This window comes from Babylonia areolata, chromosome 19, assembly GCF_041734735.1.
Source record: "Babylonia areolata isolate BAREFJ2019XMU chromosome 19, ASM4173473v1, whole genome shotgun sequence".
Taxonomy (NCBI): Eukaryota; Metazoa; Mollusca; class Gastropoda; order Neogastropoda; family Buccinidae; genus Babylonia; species Babylonia areolata.
This window is the reverse complement of record NC_134894.1, coordinates 9,123,568-9,140,935: the sequence shown is the minus strand read 5'-3', so window position 1 is coordinate 9,140,935 and position 17,368 is coordinate 9,123,568. Positions and strand designations below refer to the sequence as shown.

General features: G+C 44.0%; 2 protein-coding genes across 2 annotated transcripts in view; one reads left to right on the top strand and one right to left on the bottom strand.

The window, feature by feature from the left end:
• LOC143294057 (uncharacterized) overlaps nt 1-7,689 on the bottom strand; it is a 17,025-nt gene extending 9,336 nt beyond the window's left edge. Inside the window, exons 1-3 of the mRNA XM_076605472.1 lie at nt 7,564-7,689; nt 6,763-6,969; nt 1,977-2,106 (exon numbers count right to left, since the gene is read on the bottom strand). Coding sequence (XP_076461587.1) covers nt 1,977-2,106; nt 6,763-6,969; nt 7,564-7,619 — 393 coding nt within the window. The 5' untranslated portion in view covers nt 7,620-7,689. The remainder of the gene's footprint in view (nt 1-1,976; nt 2,107-6,762; nt 6,970-7,563) is intronic.
• A 6,092-nt stretch (nt 7,690-13,781) lies between these two features.
• LOC143294286 (uncharacterized) lies at nt 13,782-17,089 on the top strand. The gene is made up of 2 exons (XM_076605721.1): nt 13,782-14,617; nt 16,745-17,089. The coding sequence occupies exons 1-2, from the start codon at nt 13,865-13,867 to the stop codon at nt 17,087-17,089; spliced, it is 1,098 nt and encodes a 365-aa protein (XP_076461836.1). The 5' UTR covers nt 13,782-13,864.
• Nucleotides 17,090-17,368: the final 279 nt, after the last annotated feature.

Sequence of the window (17,368 nt, the reverse complement as noted above, 5' to 3'; positions counted from 1 at the left end):
GCTTATCAATAATTTATTCACCTTCTTTTTTTTTTCTCAAGGCCTGACTAAGCGCGTTGGGTTACGCTGCTGGTCAGGCATCTGCTTGGCAGATGTGGTGTAGCGTATATGGATTTGTCCGAACGCAGTGACGCCTCCTTGAGCTACTGAAACTGAAAACTGAAAAACTGAAACTGTTGTTGTTGTTGTTGTTGGTGGTGGTGGTGGTGGTGGTAGTGTATTTTCGGTGCCCTGCCAATCATATCTATTGATACTGCGATCCTCCAGGGAACTGCTGTGAGAAAAAGACGATGGAGGAGAGAGAGAGAGAGAGAGAGAGAGAGAGAGAGAGAGAGAGAGAGAGAGAGAGAGAGAGAGAGAGAGAGAGAGAGAGAGAGAGAGATTAAAAAAAAAAAAGATTCAAAAACTTTATTACTCAAGGATAAAGATTTTAGGCATTGCCTAGTCTTCCAATCTGTCCTTGTGACAACAAAAACAGTAACGATAAGACACAACAATAATAACAATAGTAAATACTACCACTACCACTACTACTACTATTACTACTAATGATAATTATAATGCTAATCAACGGACCATCATCATCATAAAAATATAATGGAAGGGAACACTGTCACACACTCACACCCACCCACCCACACACATATGCACACACTCATCCCCAAACACACACACCCTTATGCATATACAGAGAGAGAGAGAGAGAGAGAGAGAGAGAGAGAGAGAGAGACAAGAACAAGAACAAGAACAAGAACAAAACTTTAATCTCCAGGCCTCCGGCCCCTAGAAAGAGGTCAAAAGTACACAATATGGTGATCACTCAACCACAACAAAATGTAAAATACGTACTAACTTAACCTGTAGAACAAAAGTGCTTCTCGTGCATTGTAAATTAATTCTAACTTTCATCATTGTTGTCACAGAATTCAGGGCATTAAATATATAAACGCATAGTTTACGAATACTGTAAACAGAACCATTCTTCATCAAGTGAACATACGATTGACCTTCAGAGTTCAGATGTTTTTGCCGCAGGTCATTGTAAAGGACAGCAATTGTTTATAAAATGGTTTTCATCTTCGATTACATTACAACGTTTACATGCGTAATTTGAATTACATTTGAATGTTCTTCTAAAACAATGATCCATTTATTGGGAGCAAACCAAGCCGTAATTTTACTAAACAGTCCCTAAAACACTTTTTATCCACATATTCAAAATATTGCTCACACTGAAAACCAGTGAGAGAGAGAGAGAGAGAGAGAGAGAGAGAGAGAGAGACGACGACGACGACGAACGAACAACAATGCAGACTGGACAGGAAAACTGTTAGCAGAGACACAGGGTGTGACCTGGACTGGTGAACAGCTCTGTGCTATCATGAATAAGTAAATAAATACATAAATAGATAAATGAATAAATAATAATTATAATATGAAAAAAAAAAAAAAAAAAAGGTAGTAATTTTTTTTTTCTCAAGGCCTGACTAAGCGCGTTGGGCTACGCCGCTGGTCAGGCATCTGCTTGGCAGATGTGGTGTAGCGTATATGGATTTGTCCGAACGCAGTGACGCCTCCTTGAGCTACTGAAACTGAAACTGAATCTGTGCCATCGGCGCCCAAGTGACTCTTTAGAAAGTTACGGAAGAAGAAGGAGGAGGAGGAGGAGAAGAAGAAGAAGGATATATTTGATTATTGCGTGCAAAACAGTGAGCATGAGATGGAAGTCTCTAAACGACACTTGGTGTTACGAGAGAAACTGGAAGTTACAGGCATCCTATGAAAACAGAAGAAGAAGAAGAAGGAGAAGTAGAAAAAAAACAAAACAATAACAACAACTAACAAGAGAAGATGAAGTAGAAGAAGAAGAGGAGGAGGAGGAGGTAAGAAGAAGAAGGAGGAGGAGATGATGATGACCATGACGACGACGACGACGACGACGACGACGATCATGATTACATACACATACAACCCACCTTGACGAGGTGTCGCCCATCAGTACCAATCACTCCCCCCTCGACGTCCAAGATGGGCATGGAGGGTGACGTCAGGTGGTCGTAGCGCCAGGCAATGTTCCCCTTCAGCTGGTCCACTGCCACGAAGCCACTGCGAGGGGCGTGCCGTGTTCAAAGACAGGTCACAGAAGACTTTTAGATACATGCGTACTGCAAAGTGGCGTGCGTTTGAAGGTAGGGTCACAATTAGAATTCTTAGATGCATGTGTACTGCAAGTGGCGTGCGTTTGAAGGTAGGGTCACAATTAGAATTGTTAGATGCATGTGTACTGCAAGTGGCGTGCGTTTGAAGGTAGGGTCACAATTAGAATTGTTAGATGCATGTGTACTGCAAGTGGCGTGCGTTTGAAGGTAGGGTCACAATTAGAATTGTTAGATGCATGTGTACTGCAAGTGGCGTGCGTTTGAAGGTAGGGTCACAATTAGAATTGTTAGATACATGCGTACTGCAAAGTGGCGTGCGTTTGAAGGTAGGGTCACAATTAGAATTCTTAGATGCATGTGTACTGCAATTGGGCGAGTGTTTGAAGGTAAGCCACAGATTATAATACTTGGGTTACATGCGTACTGCAAGGGGCGTACCTTGTTTGAAGGTCGGTCACAATTATTTGTATTTTGTATTTGTATTTTGTATTTCTTTTTATCACAACAGATTTCTCTGTGTGAAATTCGGGCTGCTCTCCCCAGGGAGAGCGCGTCGCTATACTACAACGCCACCCTTTTTTTTTTTTTTTTCCTGCGTGCAGTTTTATTTGTTTTTCCTATTGACGTGGATTTTTCTACAGAATTTTGCCAGGAACAACCCTTGTGTTGCCGTGGGTTCTTTTACGTGCGCTAAGTGCGTGCTGCACACGGGACCTCGGTTTATCGTCTCATCCGAATGACTAGCGTCCAGACCACCACTCAAGGTCTCGTGGAGGGGGAGAAAATATCGGCGGCTGAGCCGTGATTCGAACCAGCGCGATCAGATTCTCTCGCTTCCTAGGCGGACACGTTACCTCTAGGCCATCACTCCAATTAGAATACTTAGATGCACGTGTACCGCAATGGGCGTGTGTTTGAAGGAAGTCACAGTTAAAATACTTAGATGCATATGTACTGCAAAGGACATGTCTTTGAAGGCAGGTCACAGTTTGAAGGTAAGCCACAGTTAGAATACTTCGGTTACATGCGTACTGCAAAGGGGCGTACCGTGTTTGAAGGTAGGTCACAGTTAGAAAACTTTTAGATACATGCGTACTGCAAAGGGGCTAGCGTTTGAAGGTCAGTCACAGTTAGAATACTTAGATTCATGCGTACTGCCAATGGCGTGCCGTGTTTGAAGGTCGGTCACAGTTAGAATATTTAGATGCACGTGTACTGCAATGGGCGTGTGTTTGAAGGAAGTCACAGTTAAAATACTTAGGTACATGTGTACTGCAAAGGACACGCCTTTGAAGGCAGATCACAGTTAGAATACTTAGATACATGTGTACTGCAAGCTGCAAGGGGCGTGCGTTTGAAGGTAGGCCACAGTTAGAATACTTCGATGCACGTGTTCTGCAAGGGGCATGCGTTTGAAGGTAGGCCACAGTTAGAATACTTAGATGCACGTGTTCTGCAAGGGGCATGCGTTTGAAGGTAGGTCACTCTTAGAAAAGCTTTAAATACATGCGTACTGCAAGGGGCGTGCCGTATTTGAAAGTAGGTCACAGTTAGAAGACTTTTAGTTACATGCGTACTGCAAGGGGTGTGCGTTTGAAGGTAGGTCACAGTAAGAATATTTAGATGCACGTGCATTCAAAGGGGCGTGCGTTTGAAAGTCGATCACAGTAAAAATACTTAGACACATGCGTAATGCAAAGGAAATGCGCTTGTAAGTAAGAATACTTAGATACATGCGTAGTCCAAGGGGCGTGAGCTTGAACCTAGGTCATAGCTAGAATACTTTGATACATGTGTACTGCAAGGGGCGTGCGTTTGAAGGTAAGCTGCAGTTAAAATACTTAGATGCACGTGTATAATGACATATGCGAAAAAAAGAAAAACAAAAAGGGGGGTGGCACGCTGAATTGACGTGGGCACGCACGCACGCACGCGCAAGTGCGTACACACACACACACACACACACACACACACACACACACACACACACATTCGCGAGTATGAACACACACACACACACACACACACACACACACACACACACATATATATATATATATATATATATATATACCACCGCAATAATATACATTCGTTTTATTGTATCAGTATACAATGCCACCACTGAAGTTAGCCATTGAAGTCTTAACATTGTTGATTTGCATGGCTACAAATGTGAATGTATCAAATCGCATCACATAATTTTACTGCAATAATTAATTTCTTTAGTTAATAATACACTGCGGTGTGTCTGCTGTCTCATGAGTGAATTCCACGTTTATGTTTGAGCACGTTATGAGATGTGACTGTGATAAACGTGTGTCGCTGCTCTGTGTGTTATATAATCAAGACAAGAGAGGCAAGGCCTTCAAGACTCACTTTTGATAAATTAAGTCCCCTAGCATTAATTACAGAGTAATTTCCCTTTTTTACTATCTGCACCAAAAAAGCAGTGTGTGTTGCTTTTGCTAAGTAGGGTGAACTGCTTAGTGTGTGTGCTGTATTGTAAAGTAAGCACTCTATAAAAACCACTCCATGTGGCCCTGCTATTGATGTGAGAAGAGAGTGAGTGAGTGCAAGTGAGTGAGTGCATCATTAGTTGATCCTATATCCCCCTGTCTGTTCCCCTCTCTCTTCTATTAGAATCGAACCACTCTCTCAAAAACACCTTTTTACAACTATATATATATATATATATATATATATATATATGTATGTATGTATGTATATATATATATATATATATGTATGTATTATGTATATGTATATATATATATTTATGTCTTTTTTTCTCTTGTATGTATCAAACCAATCCCAGTATAGTATTACTGGCAAATGGGTGCTAAAATAACATGCAAATTATTGTGTATTTTATTTTGTTACACCATGTCATTATTAATGCTATGCTCCAACTAACCCCCCCAGTTCCCAGTTCAGGCTCAACTAGTCTGATACAGAGCCGTATTGTAAATCTAAGTTGTGATCTGTGCATTTGTCCATTTCTATTGCATTGTACCAGACTGATGATTACATTTGGCCTTTTATATCATTTTATTTTCCCCCATTTGTATTATCCCCCCTTTTGTGTCTTCTTTTTAAATTATCTTCGCTCTTCCTCTGTGGCCGTCATCCTGTTATTGTCATGTTTCCTTGTTTCTCTATGACTCAAAAGAGTTAATGGGAATAAACAAACTCTGAAACTCTGAAACGCTTGCAAAATAAATAAAAATTCCATGCTTAGCAAAAGAAGTTCCTGTTTGAACAAAAAAGGCTAATGATGACTCCTCTTGTTGTGTCAGAATAAGAGGTCAAAGTGCCAAGTTTAGAGAATACAAAAAATATAGATATAACAGTAAATGCAGTTTGCATATAATGAGGCTACTTTTTTTTGCGCCCATCCCATAGGTGCAATATGTTTTTAAACAAGATGACTGGAAAGACCTGAATTTTTCCTATTTTTATGCCAAATTTGGTGTCAACTGACAAAGTATTTGCAGAGAAAATGTCAATGTTAAAGTTTACCACGGACACACACACACACACACACACACACACACACACACACACACACACACACACAGAGACAACCGAACACCGGGTTAAAACATAGACTCACTTTGTTTACACAAGTGAGTCAAAAACACTCAGCTTATATCATCGCAGATTGACATAAGTTTTACATCTGGGCCAACAAGCAAAGTGAGAGGGGTGTTATTAACAGCGGTTTCTCCATTGCAAATGGGAAATCATTTACAGTTTAAAGTCTTTTTTTGTGAAGGATTAGGACTCTCAAACTAGGAGGCAAAATTGCACTGGCTCTTTCTTAGTCCTGCAGCCTTGGGGGCTAGTTGGCGTTTTGGGAACCATCCCAATGCCGAGACTGTCCCAAAATCCTCTTTGGGAGGCAAGAGAGTAGGGGCGTGCAACTTGGGCAAGACGGTCTCCACTATAGTCAAACTCTAGCCCAGATATTGTTCTGGACACAGCAGTTGCCTCCTCTGCTGTTCTGTTGGTCATAGTCGGAGATGACTGACCGAGCGCATTGGGTTACGCTGCTGGTCAGGCATCTGTTTAGCAGATGTGGTGTAGCATAATCATATGGATTTGTTCGAACGCAGCGACGCCTCCTTGAGTATCTTAAGGAGGATGGTGGCAGAATGGTTAAAATGCTCAGCTGCCAGTATAGAGAGACCGTGAGTGTGGGTTCGAATCCCGCTCTCGCCCTTTCTCTCAAGTTTGACTGGAAAATCAAACTGAGCGTCTAGTCGATTGGATGAGACGATAAACCGAGGTCCCGGCGCGTGCAGCGCGCACCTTGCGCACTGAAAAAGAAAGAACCCTCATGTCAATGAGAGTGTTGACCTCTGACAAAATTCTGTAGAAAAAAATCCACTCTGATAGGTCACGCACAAATATAATTATTAGCATGCACTCAAGGCCTCACTAAGCGCGTTGGGTTATGCTGCTGGTCAGGCATCTGTCTGGCAGATGTGGTGCAGTGCATGTTATGGATTTGTCAGAACGCAGTGACGCTTCCTTGAGGAACTGAAAGTGAAACTGAGTAACTGAACTGAACTGAAGTGAAGTGATCTCACTCTCATACCTCTGAGTGACACAGGCCACGCCCTCCTGAGAGCTGAGACATCCGAAGCGGGAGGTCCCCTTGTCCTTCTCTCCGCTGACCAGCACTGTCCAGCGGGTGCCCACTGGACTTCCGTCCGCACCCGGAACGTCGGAGCTGAGAGCGAAGGTACCCGAGGGCAGGCACCCGTAACTGGGGCAGCCGGAATCGCGGTCCGCCTCTGCCGTTCTGAGTGGATGGTCAGAGATTTAAGGTGATGGTGATGAGAGTGTCTGGATGGAGGGCGGATGGGGGTGGGGTTGGAGGGGGCGGAGGGGGGAGAATTGGGGGTGGGTGGGGGGGGGGGGGGGGGCTAAGGACGAATCTGAATTGTTCGTGGATGGCTAGATACGTGCATGATGTATACATATATACATACATATATGAATACATACATACGTAGATTGATATATATATATATATATATATTGTACTGAAATGGCGCAAACTCCCCGTAAATGGGCTCTAAGCGCCTCACATGCAACAATACATATATATTAGTGCATTGTACCACACAAGAGCACATGAAGACATAGAAGTTGAATTGAAAACAAGATCAGTATCCACCAATACAATACTGCAAACAGCAGGTATATGAATAATCGCGGAAAAAGGGCACAACACACACACACACACACACACATATATATATATATATATATATAGTTACTATAAAATTATACATTCAACCAATGCATCATGAGCATGAAAAACTGGATAATAATATCAAAACAAAGAAATCAAAGATGCAGTGATATATCGACGTGAACAAATATAACTTACCTCTGAAGCGAACATAAAACCACCACACACAAAACAACCACAAGCTCTTCTTTCATGATGTTAAGCGTAGATTTCGGCCTGGCCACCCACGGATGTCAAACCACGAAAAGAAACAACACACCGTGCTACCGCAAGCTCCAGCGAATATGAGCCTCGATCATATTCTGAAATCTTGCTCGGTCTACTCAGACAGGTATCACATAATCAATCGACTTGATATCGATAATCAGCGGCTTGCATTATCAGTTTGGCCCGTGACACTTTGCTGGCCTTGAATCTGGAGATGAACTCGTTGTAACTGAAGTTGTGTTACGGTAGTGATATTGCTTTTGCCTCGTACGACATGCCGTTCTCTCGATATGTATATATATATATATATATATATATATATATATATATATTACGGTAGTGATATTGCTTTTGCCTCGTACGACATGCCGTTCTCTCGATATGTATGTGTATGTATATATATATATATAGATATATATAGAGAGAGACAGACAGAGATAGAGAGAGAGAGAGATCTCTCTCTGTGTGTGTGTGTGTGTGTGTGTGTGTGTGTGTGTGTGTGTGTCTGTTACTTACATTGAATTTGTACCACTGCATAGACAAGAGCGCAAAGAGCACTGACGCACAAGTCTGAGCCGGTTCTTAGTCTTATCTTCTCTGTGTCACACACACACACACACACACACACACACACACACACACACACACACACACACATACGTACGTAAATGTAAAAGTACATATGTGAATATGGTATTCAACGTACAGCATACATCTGGTTGTATACACCTATACTGTGGTTTATGGAAGGGTACATGCTGGCTTTAAAACAAGAAAACAGATACACAGATACAGACAGAGACACAGTCACACACATACACGCGCGCGCGACGCACACACACACACACAGAGGCAGAGAAACAGGGACATACACAGACAGAGCCGGAAGACGTTGAGGCACGCGGAGAGAGAGACAGAGAGAGAGAGGAACGAAATTTTATTTAACCAGGGAATTGAGATATGTAATGGGCATGCTTTTTTTTTTTTTGCCTTTTTTTTTTTTTTTTGCTTTTTTTTTCCCCACCCAGCCCAGGAATGGCAGACATTGTGCAGAAAAGAGCTATTTCGGACTATCGAACGTCGGACCAAAGCCACGTCGGACGAACAGACAAAAGAATGCGTCACGGGAGTGATGACACGTCGGTCTGCAGCCCTGTCGGATCGTTGCTACCCTGGATGTTAGCATCGAAGCTGCTCCACGCACACATGTATGTGGAAAAATATCACGATTATTCAAGAGACCGAAACACATTAAGGGAAGTAATATATAACAGTTTGATATTTCAAAACGTATTTCCCTCCCTTGACCGTTTCCAACCTTGTTCCAAAGGCGAACTCGCAAAAGTCTAAATTTAGACTTGACGCGTTCGGTAAGATGGCGACAGGTCGATCGACTCGACGTTTTAGACTGCAAAAATCTGATGAATTAGTGTTAGAACAAGGCTTCGACGAATAAGATAAAGAAGTAACAGCTTTTTTGTTTCAAATGGTTACCAAGGAGCCCAATGTGTAATTAGTGATAGAATATAGTGACTAGAATAGTGTAGTGACCGATATCACGGAATCTATTTTTCTCTGGACTGTTCCGGATACATTTTTGCATGGACAGTTGGACAGATATATATGTATCCAAATAACAGAGTTTAGAATATTTGTAAACTTTGTTTTGCACATTCTTTTGATCACTATTTTATCTGCCTGAGCATCAGCGCTGATTTTTGTGTGATTTTTTTTTTAAATCATGAAATACTATATGTGATTTCAGGGTGTGCGGCGCAAGGTTGTGTGTCTGCGTCGGACCGATGACACGTCGAACTATTATTGATATGTCAGACTATGGAAATGACACCCTCCCGAAGCACTGGACTTAATCCTGTTTCGCTTGTGTGTGTGTGTGTGTGTGTGTGTGTGTGTGTATTTCCCTAATTCAAAGCGTGTTCGTTCTGACAAAAAAAAAAATCTCTCTGTTTGACCAAAACAACATAGCATTTGACTCCCAGATCTAAATAATGCAAAATGTTTTCGGCACACGAGTTCATTGGGTCAACAAAGTACAGATGAAAAACGGATTTTTCATTTCATTTCAATTTCCCGCGTCGTCATAGTGTCAAAGTGAATATTTTCTTCAGAATTTTTATTTTCCAGGGACAACCCTTTCGTTGCCGTGGGATCAGTCCTTTATATGCGTTTAGTGCATACTACACACGGGGTTTCAGTTTATAATCCCATCCGAAAGACCAGTACACAGACCACTATCACTCAATGTCCAGTGCAGGGGGAAAGTAAAAATCCCCCAAATCCCCATCTGTTGAACTTCGAGGCTCGAACCCGTGGAAAACTCGCGTCCTATTCGGACTACATCACCACGATACCAACGCTCTTTGTCGCACTGGAAGCTCCTGATGTGGCTGTACTAATCCAGTCCATAGCCAGCTCTATAGCTAGCTATCAGTCAGAGGCTGATAACAATAATTACATCATCTGAACACTTATCTGTTGCAGAAGCGACAGCGAGTAACATATATACACCCTCTGACAAAACTGATGGAGTGCACTTCAAGGTTACCATTATGTATTACCGTTGGTGTGTGTGTGTGTGTGTTTGCAAAAGCCCAGCAACAATAAACAACAATAGTAAGAATCAAAGTAAGAAAACACAGAAAGAGTGCATTTCCTTTCTTTGAAAGTTTGGACGCCCGTGAAATGAAACGAAATTAACAAGCTTTTAAATTAAAGGCATACACGGCGTCTCTTCCCGCTGTCACCAGTTCCGCTGTTCAAAAAAGACCGCCCTGAAACGCACGTGCTGCACGGAGAAAAATACCCAAAACAACGCCACAAAAACGTCACTTCCAAAGCGTCGGTGCTCTGCGTGAACATATGAGTTCTGTTCAGTTTCAGAGGGTGTCATGATTTTTAGTGTCTCTTCGTCTCTTCGCCTTCCCGTACGTCCCCCCCCCACGTCCCCTCACCACTCACCCTCCTTCCCGTCCCGCCCCCATCGCCCCCCCCGCCCCCCAGCCCCCTCTCTCTTATCTCCTTACATACATGAGTATTACATACTTTAAAGCAAGCCATTCACAACAGTCAACAGTCGTTCGAGCAAGTATTGTAAAATATGTAACACAAGGATCATTCTGTATATACGAACATTTTGACTTTTTACCAATTGCCACGCGGTTCCATAACTTCAAAGTGTCAGTAACAACAATATAGGCCTACATACAACATTTCTAACAACATTCAACATTCTCTCTCTCTCTCTCTCTCTCTCTCTCTCTCTCTCTGTATATATATATATATATATATATATATATATATATATGTTGACTGGGACTGCTTTCCTGCGATTTGTATTTTAAGTCCCTTGAGGAAGGCCAGACTTCGAAATATCGGGAAGACCTGTTGGACTTTCTGGTACTCTTCGTGAGCCTGATACAGGCATACTATATACACTATATAAATATATATATATATATTATATATATATATATATATATATATATATATAGCGCGTTTGTGTGTTTGTGTGTGTGTGTGTGTGTGTGCGTGCGCGCGCGCGCTCTGTTGTTGTTTTATCCGGAGGTGACAGGCGGAAAGCATAACGCCTCAAAGACATCATAGTTATTTCATCTGTCGGCCGGGAATCAAGTTTCTATCGCGCGATGTGCTTGAAATAATGGTTCTGATTGCTTGTTTCTCAGTCCTTGTTGTTGACAAGGTTTCATCGCGGGCTGCGCGCGCCCTTGCCGGTTATTGCCCTCGTATGTCCCGACCAGGCTTTGATTTTAAAAGAAGCGTGAGATACTGAAGGAGGTGGGGTGGTCAACAAATGCCGAGCGAAAGAAGCAGAGGGAGTCGCTTGTTTTAACGTGTGTTAATCTCAGGAGCTGTTATGGTAAAATAAAACCAAGAAGAAGCAAAAGCATTTCAAAAATCAGTCAATGACAATACTAAACTGGTAAAATAACAAGAATAGTATGGCTTGATCGCGTCATTTGTTTTTTTTTCTTCTCTCTCTCTCCCTCCCTCTCTCTCTCTTTTTTTTTTCGTGACCTAGTTTCGCCATGACAGTTTGTGACGGTCAAAGGTTAACAGGAAAAACAATGGCGGCGACGGTAATCTCCGAAAGTTGCCGATGTCAGTCGAGCTCAGGCCCATGTGACCCTGCCAAGGTGGCCTTTGACCCCAGCCGGCGCGGGGCCCGTCAACAGGTCGTTCATCGCCTGCTCGTCTGTTTCCTGTTTTGTTTATTTTGTTTTTTTCTCCCTTCCCGGCCTCTTTGTTGTTCTTGCTGCTTTGGTGGGAGGGAGATGGGCTGTGTTGTCCCTGTGTGTGTGTGTGTGTGTGTGTGTGTGTGTGTTAGTGCACGTGCTCATGTGTGTGTGTGTGTGTGTGTGTGTGTGTGCGTGTGTGTGTGCTCATCCGGGCCGGGGAAAACCCAACTGACACATGAATGTGCAGTACACACACACACACGTGTGTGTGTATAACAGACATTGTTACACCCACTTCTCCCTGATATACTTTCATGTTTAAATCGTAAACCCCACGTTCCTATGCCGACTGCGGGGTGCTTGGGGGGTGGGGGTGGGGTGGGGGGTGGGGGGGAAGAGTTGTAAGTAAGAAACCTGTATCTGCCATGGTGACTGAGGAGAGCGTTGGTTCCTCTGTCGTGACCATTCATATACATAAAAGAAGAAAGTTTTGTTTTCTTACTCAGAATAGACAGTTTGCACGACACTTACCTGTATAATTCCAGTTACAGCAGTACTTATGATATTTACACGTTTGACACACACACACACACACGCACACACACATGTATGTATGTATGTATACACGCACACACACATATGTATATATATTTGTGTGTGTGTGTGTGTGTGTGTGTGTGTGTGTGTGTGTGTGTGAAATTAAAGTTTTAAATTTTTAAAACAAAAATTGAAAATGGTTGGATAAACATGTGTCAGCTCTATGTTCCCCCAAGATTCCTTTCAGCCAGGTCTAAGTTCCCCCAAATTTGTGTTTTCTGAGTCTATGTTCCCCTACGTCTATATTCCCCAAGGTCTATGTTCCCCCAGGTCAATGTTACCCCCACTGCCGACCACCACTATTGACCACAATCCAAAAGTGCTCAGACTGCATTATGTTGTCACATATCGGCATGATTATGTGTAGGCCTACTGGTAGGTGTTTGACCACTGCTGACCACTATCAGAGTTAAGTTTGCATCAGTTTGTATGCACAATTACGACGCCTTGGTTTGATTTGACCATAATCTAATTACTATTGGATATTGCTGGCCACCACTGACCATTACTTGTCACTGCTGACCTCTACATATAATCTTCATAATGCGCTGTTTTGTCACATGAGTGCATTATCGTGACGTCCTGGTAGTTTTTTCCCCAAACTGATAACTACTGACCACTTACCATCACTTAACTGTTGACCGCTGACCACTACTGGCCACCACATACCACTATATATATGCTGACGACTGACCATAATTGACCATTGCCCACTACTGACCACTGACCGCTACAACCACAATTGGGTACATGGATGCACACACACACACACACACACACACACACAAGGGTATGGCGAACATATAAAGATATAAAGAATGTCATTAGAAACTTCTTACAATGAAAATTTACTTCACATTCTGACTGAAAAAGCTGGGAGAAAAAATCCCCCAGTAGAAAGACAATAGAACTGTTCGAACTCTTCCCTGTTTTTAAAACTAACCACAGTGTATGACAACACAAAAGTTATACCCGAGTTCGTCACAGTTTTCCTTCACCCTCATAACACCACTCTTCTCACGGGAGAGAAAAAAAAACCCACCTCCTCCACCATTACCACTACCACCACTCCATTTCCCCAACCCCACTCGGCGCTAAAAGAGAGATGTTTGCAAAACACGGTGAGTGTCATTAATCTGCTTGCCTGCTTGACTCCGCCCACAGGTGCACGTGCGAGTCCCTGTCACTGAGTCGGACTAGCCAATCAGATTGAAGTTACGACGGTGTGAACGCTCGTTAAAAAAAAAAAAAAAAAAAAAAATCACGGAGTCTGAGTGAGCGAAAATCATTGACAACACAGTTCGTACCAAGCGGTTGTTCGGTATACGACGGAAAGTCATCTTGCTGCCAACAAGCAATAGAAAGAAAAATAAAAATACCAATAGTTCATCCAGTTCGACAGTGATTAAAAAATAACCATGGAAGCATTTTTCCCAACGAATCAGGTTTTCAACTGGTATTGTGACGGAGGTGCCTCTGACGGTTCTGCTGGTATGGACGCGTACAGTTCAAGCGACAGCACCCACAGCGGAGATGTTGCTTTGAGCAGTCGAACACATTCGTCACCTAGTTCGAACGGCGAATGCGCCGACGTGTTGAACATTTCCGAAGACTTCTCGTTCCTCAGTCCCTACCAAGGTTTCAACGCAGATTTACGCAGTTCCGACTACTGCAGACAGGTTGGAGCTGGCAGGCCGGAGTCGAAGTTCAGAAACGTCAGTGTTTCGTCGCCATCCCCGCAGCAAGTGAACTTCACGGTGGAGCCGTTTCTGCACGTTCGGCCTCCGTCTCCCTGGCTAGGCGGCCAACGCTCTGACGTGGCGGACAATGCCGGCAGCCCCTCTCCGTTCCATAGCCGGTTTGGACACTTCCTGTTCCAGCAGCCCGACCCTTGGCGGTACGAGAATCCGTTTGAGGAGAACTCCAGAGCTTTTTCGTCGGCGTTCCAAGCCAGGTCGGCGTTCCGGCCGCGCCTGTCGACGTGTGACGATCCCAAGTTCGAGCTTCTGCAGAACGGTCGGGACGTTGAGCTGGACGATGTGGACCACTGGCAAATCAGACAGCGCGACAGCTGGCAGAGGGGGAAACAGCAGCCCGTATTGCGCGTCCACGGCGGAATGGAAGACGACGACCGCTACCAGGAACTGCCGTTGAAACAGAGGTTGGAACAGGTGAGCGTTGAAAAATTTAATCAAATCTTCCACCCACCACCCCCTCCACACCACACACACTCTTCTTTCCCACCCTCTTCTCTTCCTCCTCGATTTTCTCTCGTTCTGCCAATAAGTTTTCTGCATTCAGTAGGATAACTACATGTTTATATGACATTTATTTTTCAATTCTGCGTAAAGATTCATTGTTGATGAATTGTACTATGAAATTGATCTGCTTTGCGTGTATCACACTGTTGCTGGAACTCTTTTGGACGATGCGGTGAGGTGAGCGTACGTCACGTCAAAAGTGACGTGCTTTGACTGTTCCCCCACTCCCCCTCCCCCAAACCGACCACACTCGCATTCGCTCTGCCCCACCCCCTCTCTCACTCCGTCAGGCTCATTCCGGAAATCCAAGGCTCTTAGCAAGACAGCCACGCTGTGCACAAACATTGCTGTTGTTTTGTCAACATGAAGCGAAACCTTACACAGCACTAATTCTCCGTTCAAGTTTCCTGGAATTTAACAAAAGCTTAATTAAAAAGTTGAACCAGTTTAAGAAAGGTAACCGAAGCGAATTAGGGACAACTCACCAGTGGTCTAAGTAGTGGTTGTGTTGAGACAAAACAAGCTGTGAAGTTTTCAAGCAGTTAGGTTTTTGCTCGGTCGAGGTTCCACACACTTTGCATTGCATCCTAAGTCAAAGCACATCAAATAGGCTAGTGATCTGAAGAGCCGTCCAGTTTTTCTTTTAATGTCGTATTAATGGTTCGGTGCATATTTCAACTGAGGTAAAAATTCATTCCGCATGCTAATAGCCTTAGTGTTTCAACGTTGGACAAAATTTTCTTTTTGCGAAATTAATTCGGAATGCTCAAAATGAACAGAACCCTCAGGACCGGTTAACATCTAGAACGAAGATTGTGTTTGAGAAATAAATTTGCAAGATAATTCAAATGATGCATGGATATTCACATGGAGTCGAGGCACTGCAGAATAGATGGGTTATACCCCTCCGATTTCCGATACCTTCATGGAAAAATTTATTATTTTGCCGGGGTTTCATTCCTGTGTTTGCAGAAAAGCGTTCCTTTGTTTTACTTGTCATTTTATTTCATTTTTGCGTCGTGGTGGTGGGTGATCATACAAACTGACCTATCAGATTAAAAGGGGGGTGGGGATTGTTTCCATGTTAGATCTTAGATCTAACTCAGTGAAAAGCTTCTGTGGTTGCCGATTTATGAAAAATGTGAATATTGGTCACTGTCAAAAACCGCACGTGACACAGAACATGCGGAGCATTGTAAGAGTGGGGATGGGGGCGGGACAGGTTCTCAGGATTTTATTCGTCTCTCGCATGTGTATCGTTCAGCGTATAACTTGGTTTGTTGCACACAAATCATGTGCTGCTTGCCCAGTCGCAAGAAAGATCACAGACAACTGAGTTGTCAGCTTGTTAACCAAATACTGTGAATATTGTTCACTATCAAACCGCACGTCACGTAGAGGAAACGTGGGGTATACTTGCTAGTATGGATTGAATCGAGGGGGATTTGGGGTGAGACGGGACCAGTTTTAAGGATTTCTACTCTCCTCGCATGAGCATCGTTTGGCACATTGGTGTTTTTTTGCACATGGACCGCGTGCTGCTTGCAAACGCGAATAATTTTGACATTTGAAATGAGGCGCCAGCATTTTATGAAATACACTTCTGGGTACAACACTGCTGCAAAACATAGGACAGGTGGAGATTTTAGATCTCCCCAGAATCAACCCTCCTTCCTTCGGCCCCTCAGTTCGCAAAAAAAGAGTCATCCCATCCACTCAAATTACTGTCCTCTTGGCCATGAGAGTGGGGGTGTAACTGGAGCAAGACACTGTCCACCATAATCAAATTCTAGCCCAGTCGGGACAGCAGTTATCTCCTCTGCTGTTCCGATGGTCATAGTCGAAAACGACTATCATACATGAAAAGAGAAAAAATCAAACTGAGAATCGATTTCAAGATTGCCAAGAAAGTCAAAAGATAACTTTCCAGGCATTGCGAGGTTTAATTTTCATATGCGAGCGTGCGCGTGTGAGTGCCATTGATTTATGTATGTCACGGTGATGAGTGTAACGGGGCACGCGCGTGTGTGCGTGCAGGTCCGCGAGATGATCCGCCAGGAGAACGCCCGCCGCGCCGTCGAGGACGAGGCCCGCGGGGTGTTCGGGGCCCCCCGCCGCCGCCGCGACCGCACGGGCAAGAAGTGCAAGTTCTGCCAGAAGAAGAAAGAGGCGGCGGACATCGTGTCGCACCACAACCTGAAAGACGGGCGCGACAACGTGACGTGCCCCATCCTGCAGCAGTACCGCTGCGACCTGTGCCACGCCACGGGGACCCGGGCGCACACCATCAAGTACTGCCCCCTCAACAACCCCGACACCCCCCACGACGTCATCCTGCAGGCGCGCTGGCAGGTGTACACGCGCAACCGGTTAGGGGAGTGAGGGAGGAGTGCCTGCCCGCTATACCGGCACGCGTCGTGTCGGTGGGTTTTGGTTGATGTAATAAGGGTTTACTTATTACTGACCGGTTTCTTTTCTGTTTGTTTTTTTTAACGCGTTGGAGCCCCGAGTGTGAGGGTCACATAACGCTTAACCGGTTAGATAGATGGCCTTAGTGGTCGGCGAGGCTCAAAGCATCATAACTTGATTTGAACCGGTTAGATGGGGTAACACGGAAGGCTAACCAGGCTGGAGTGATGATGCGTTCTGTGACCTGTTAGG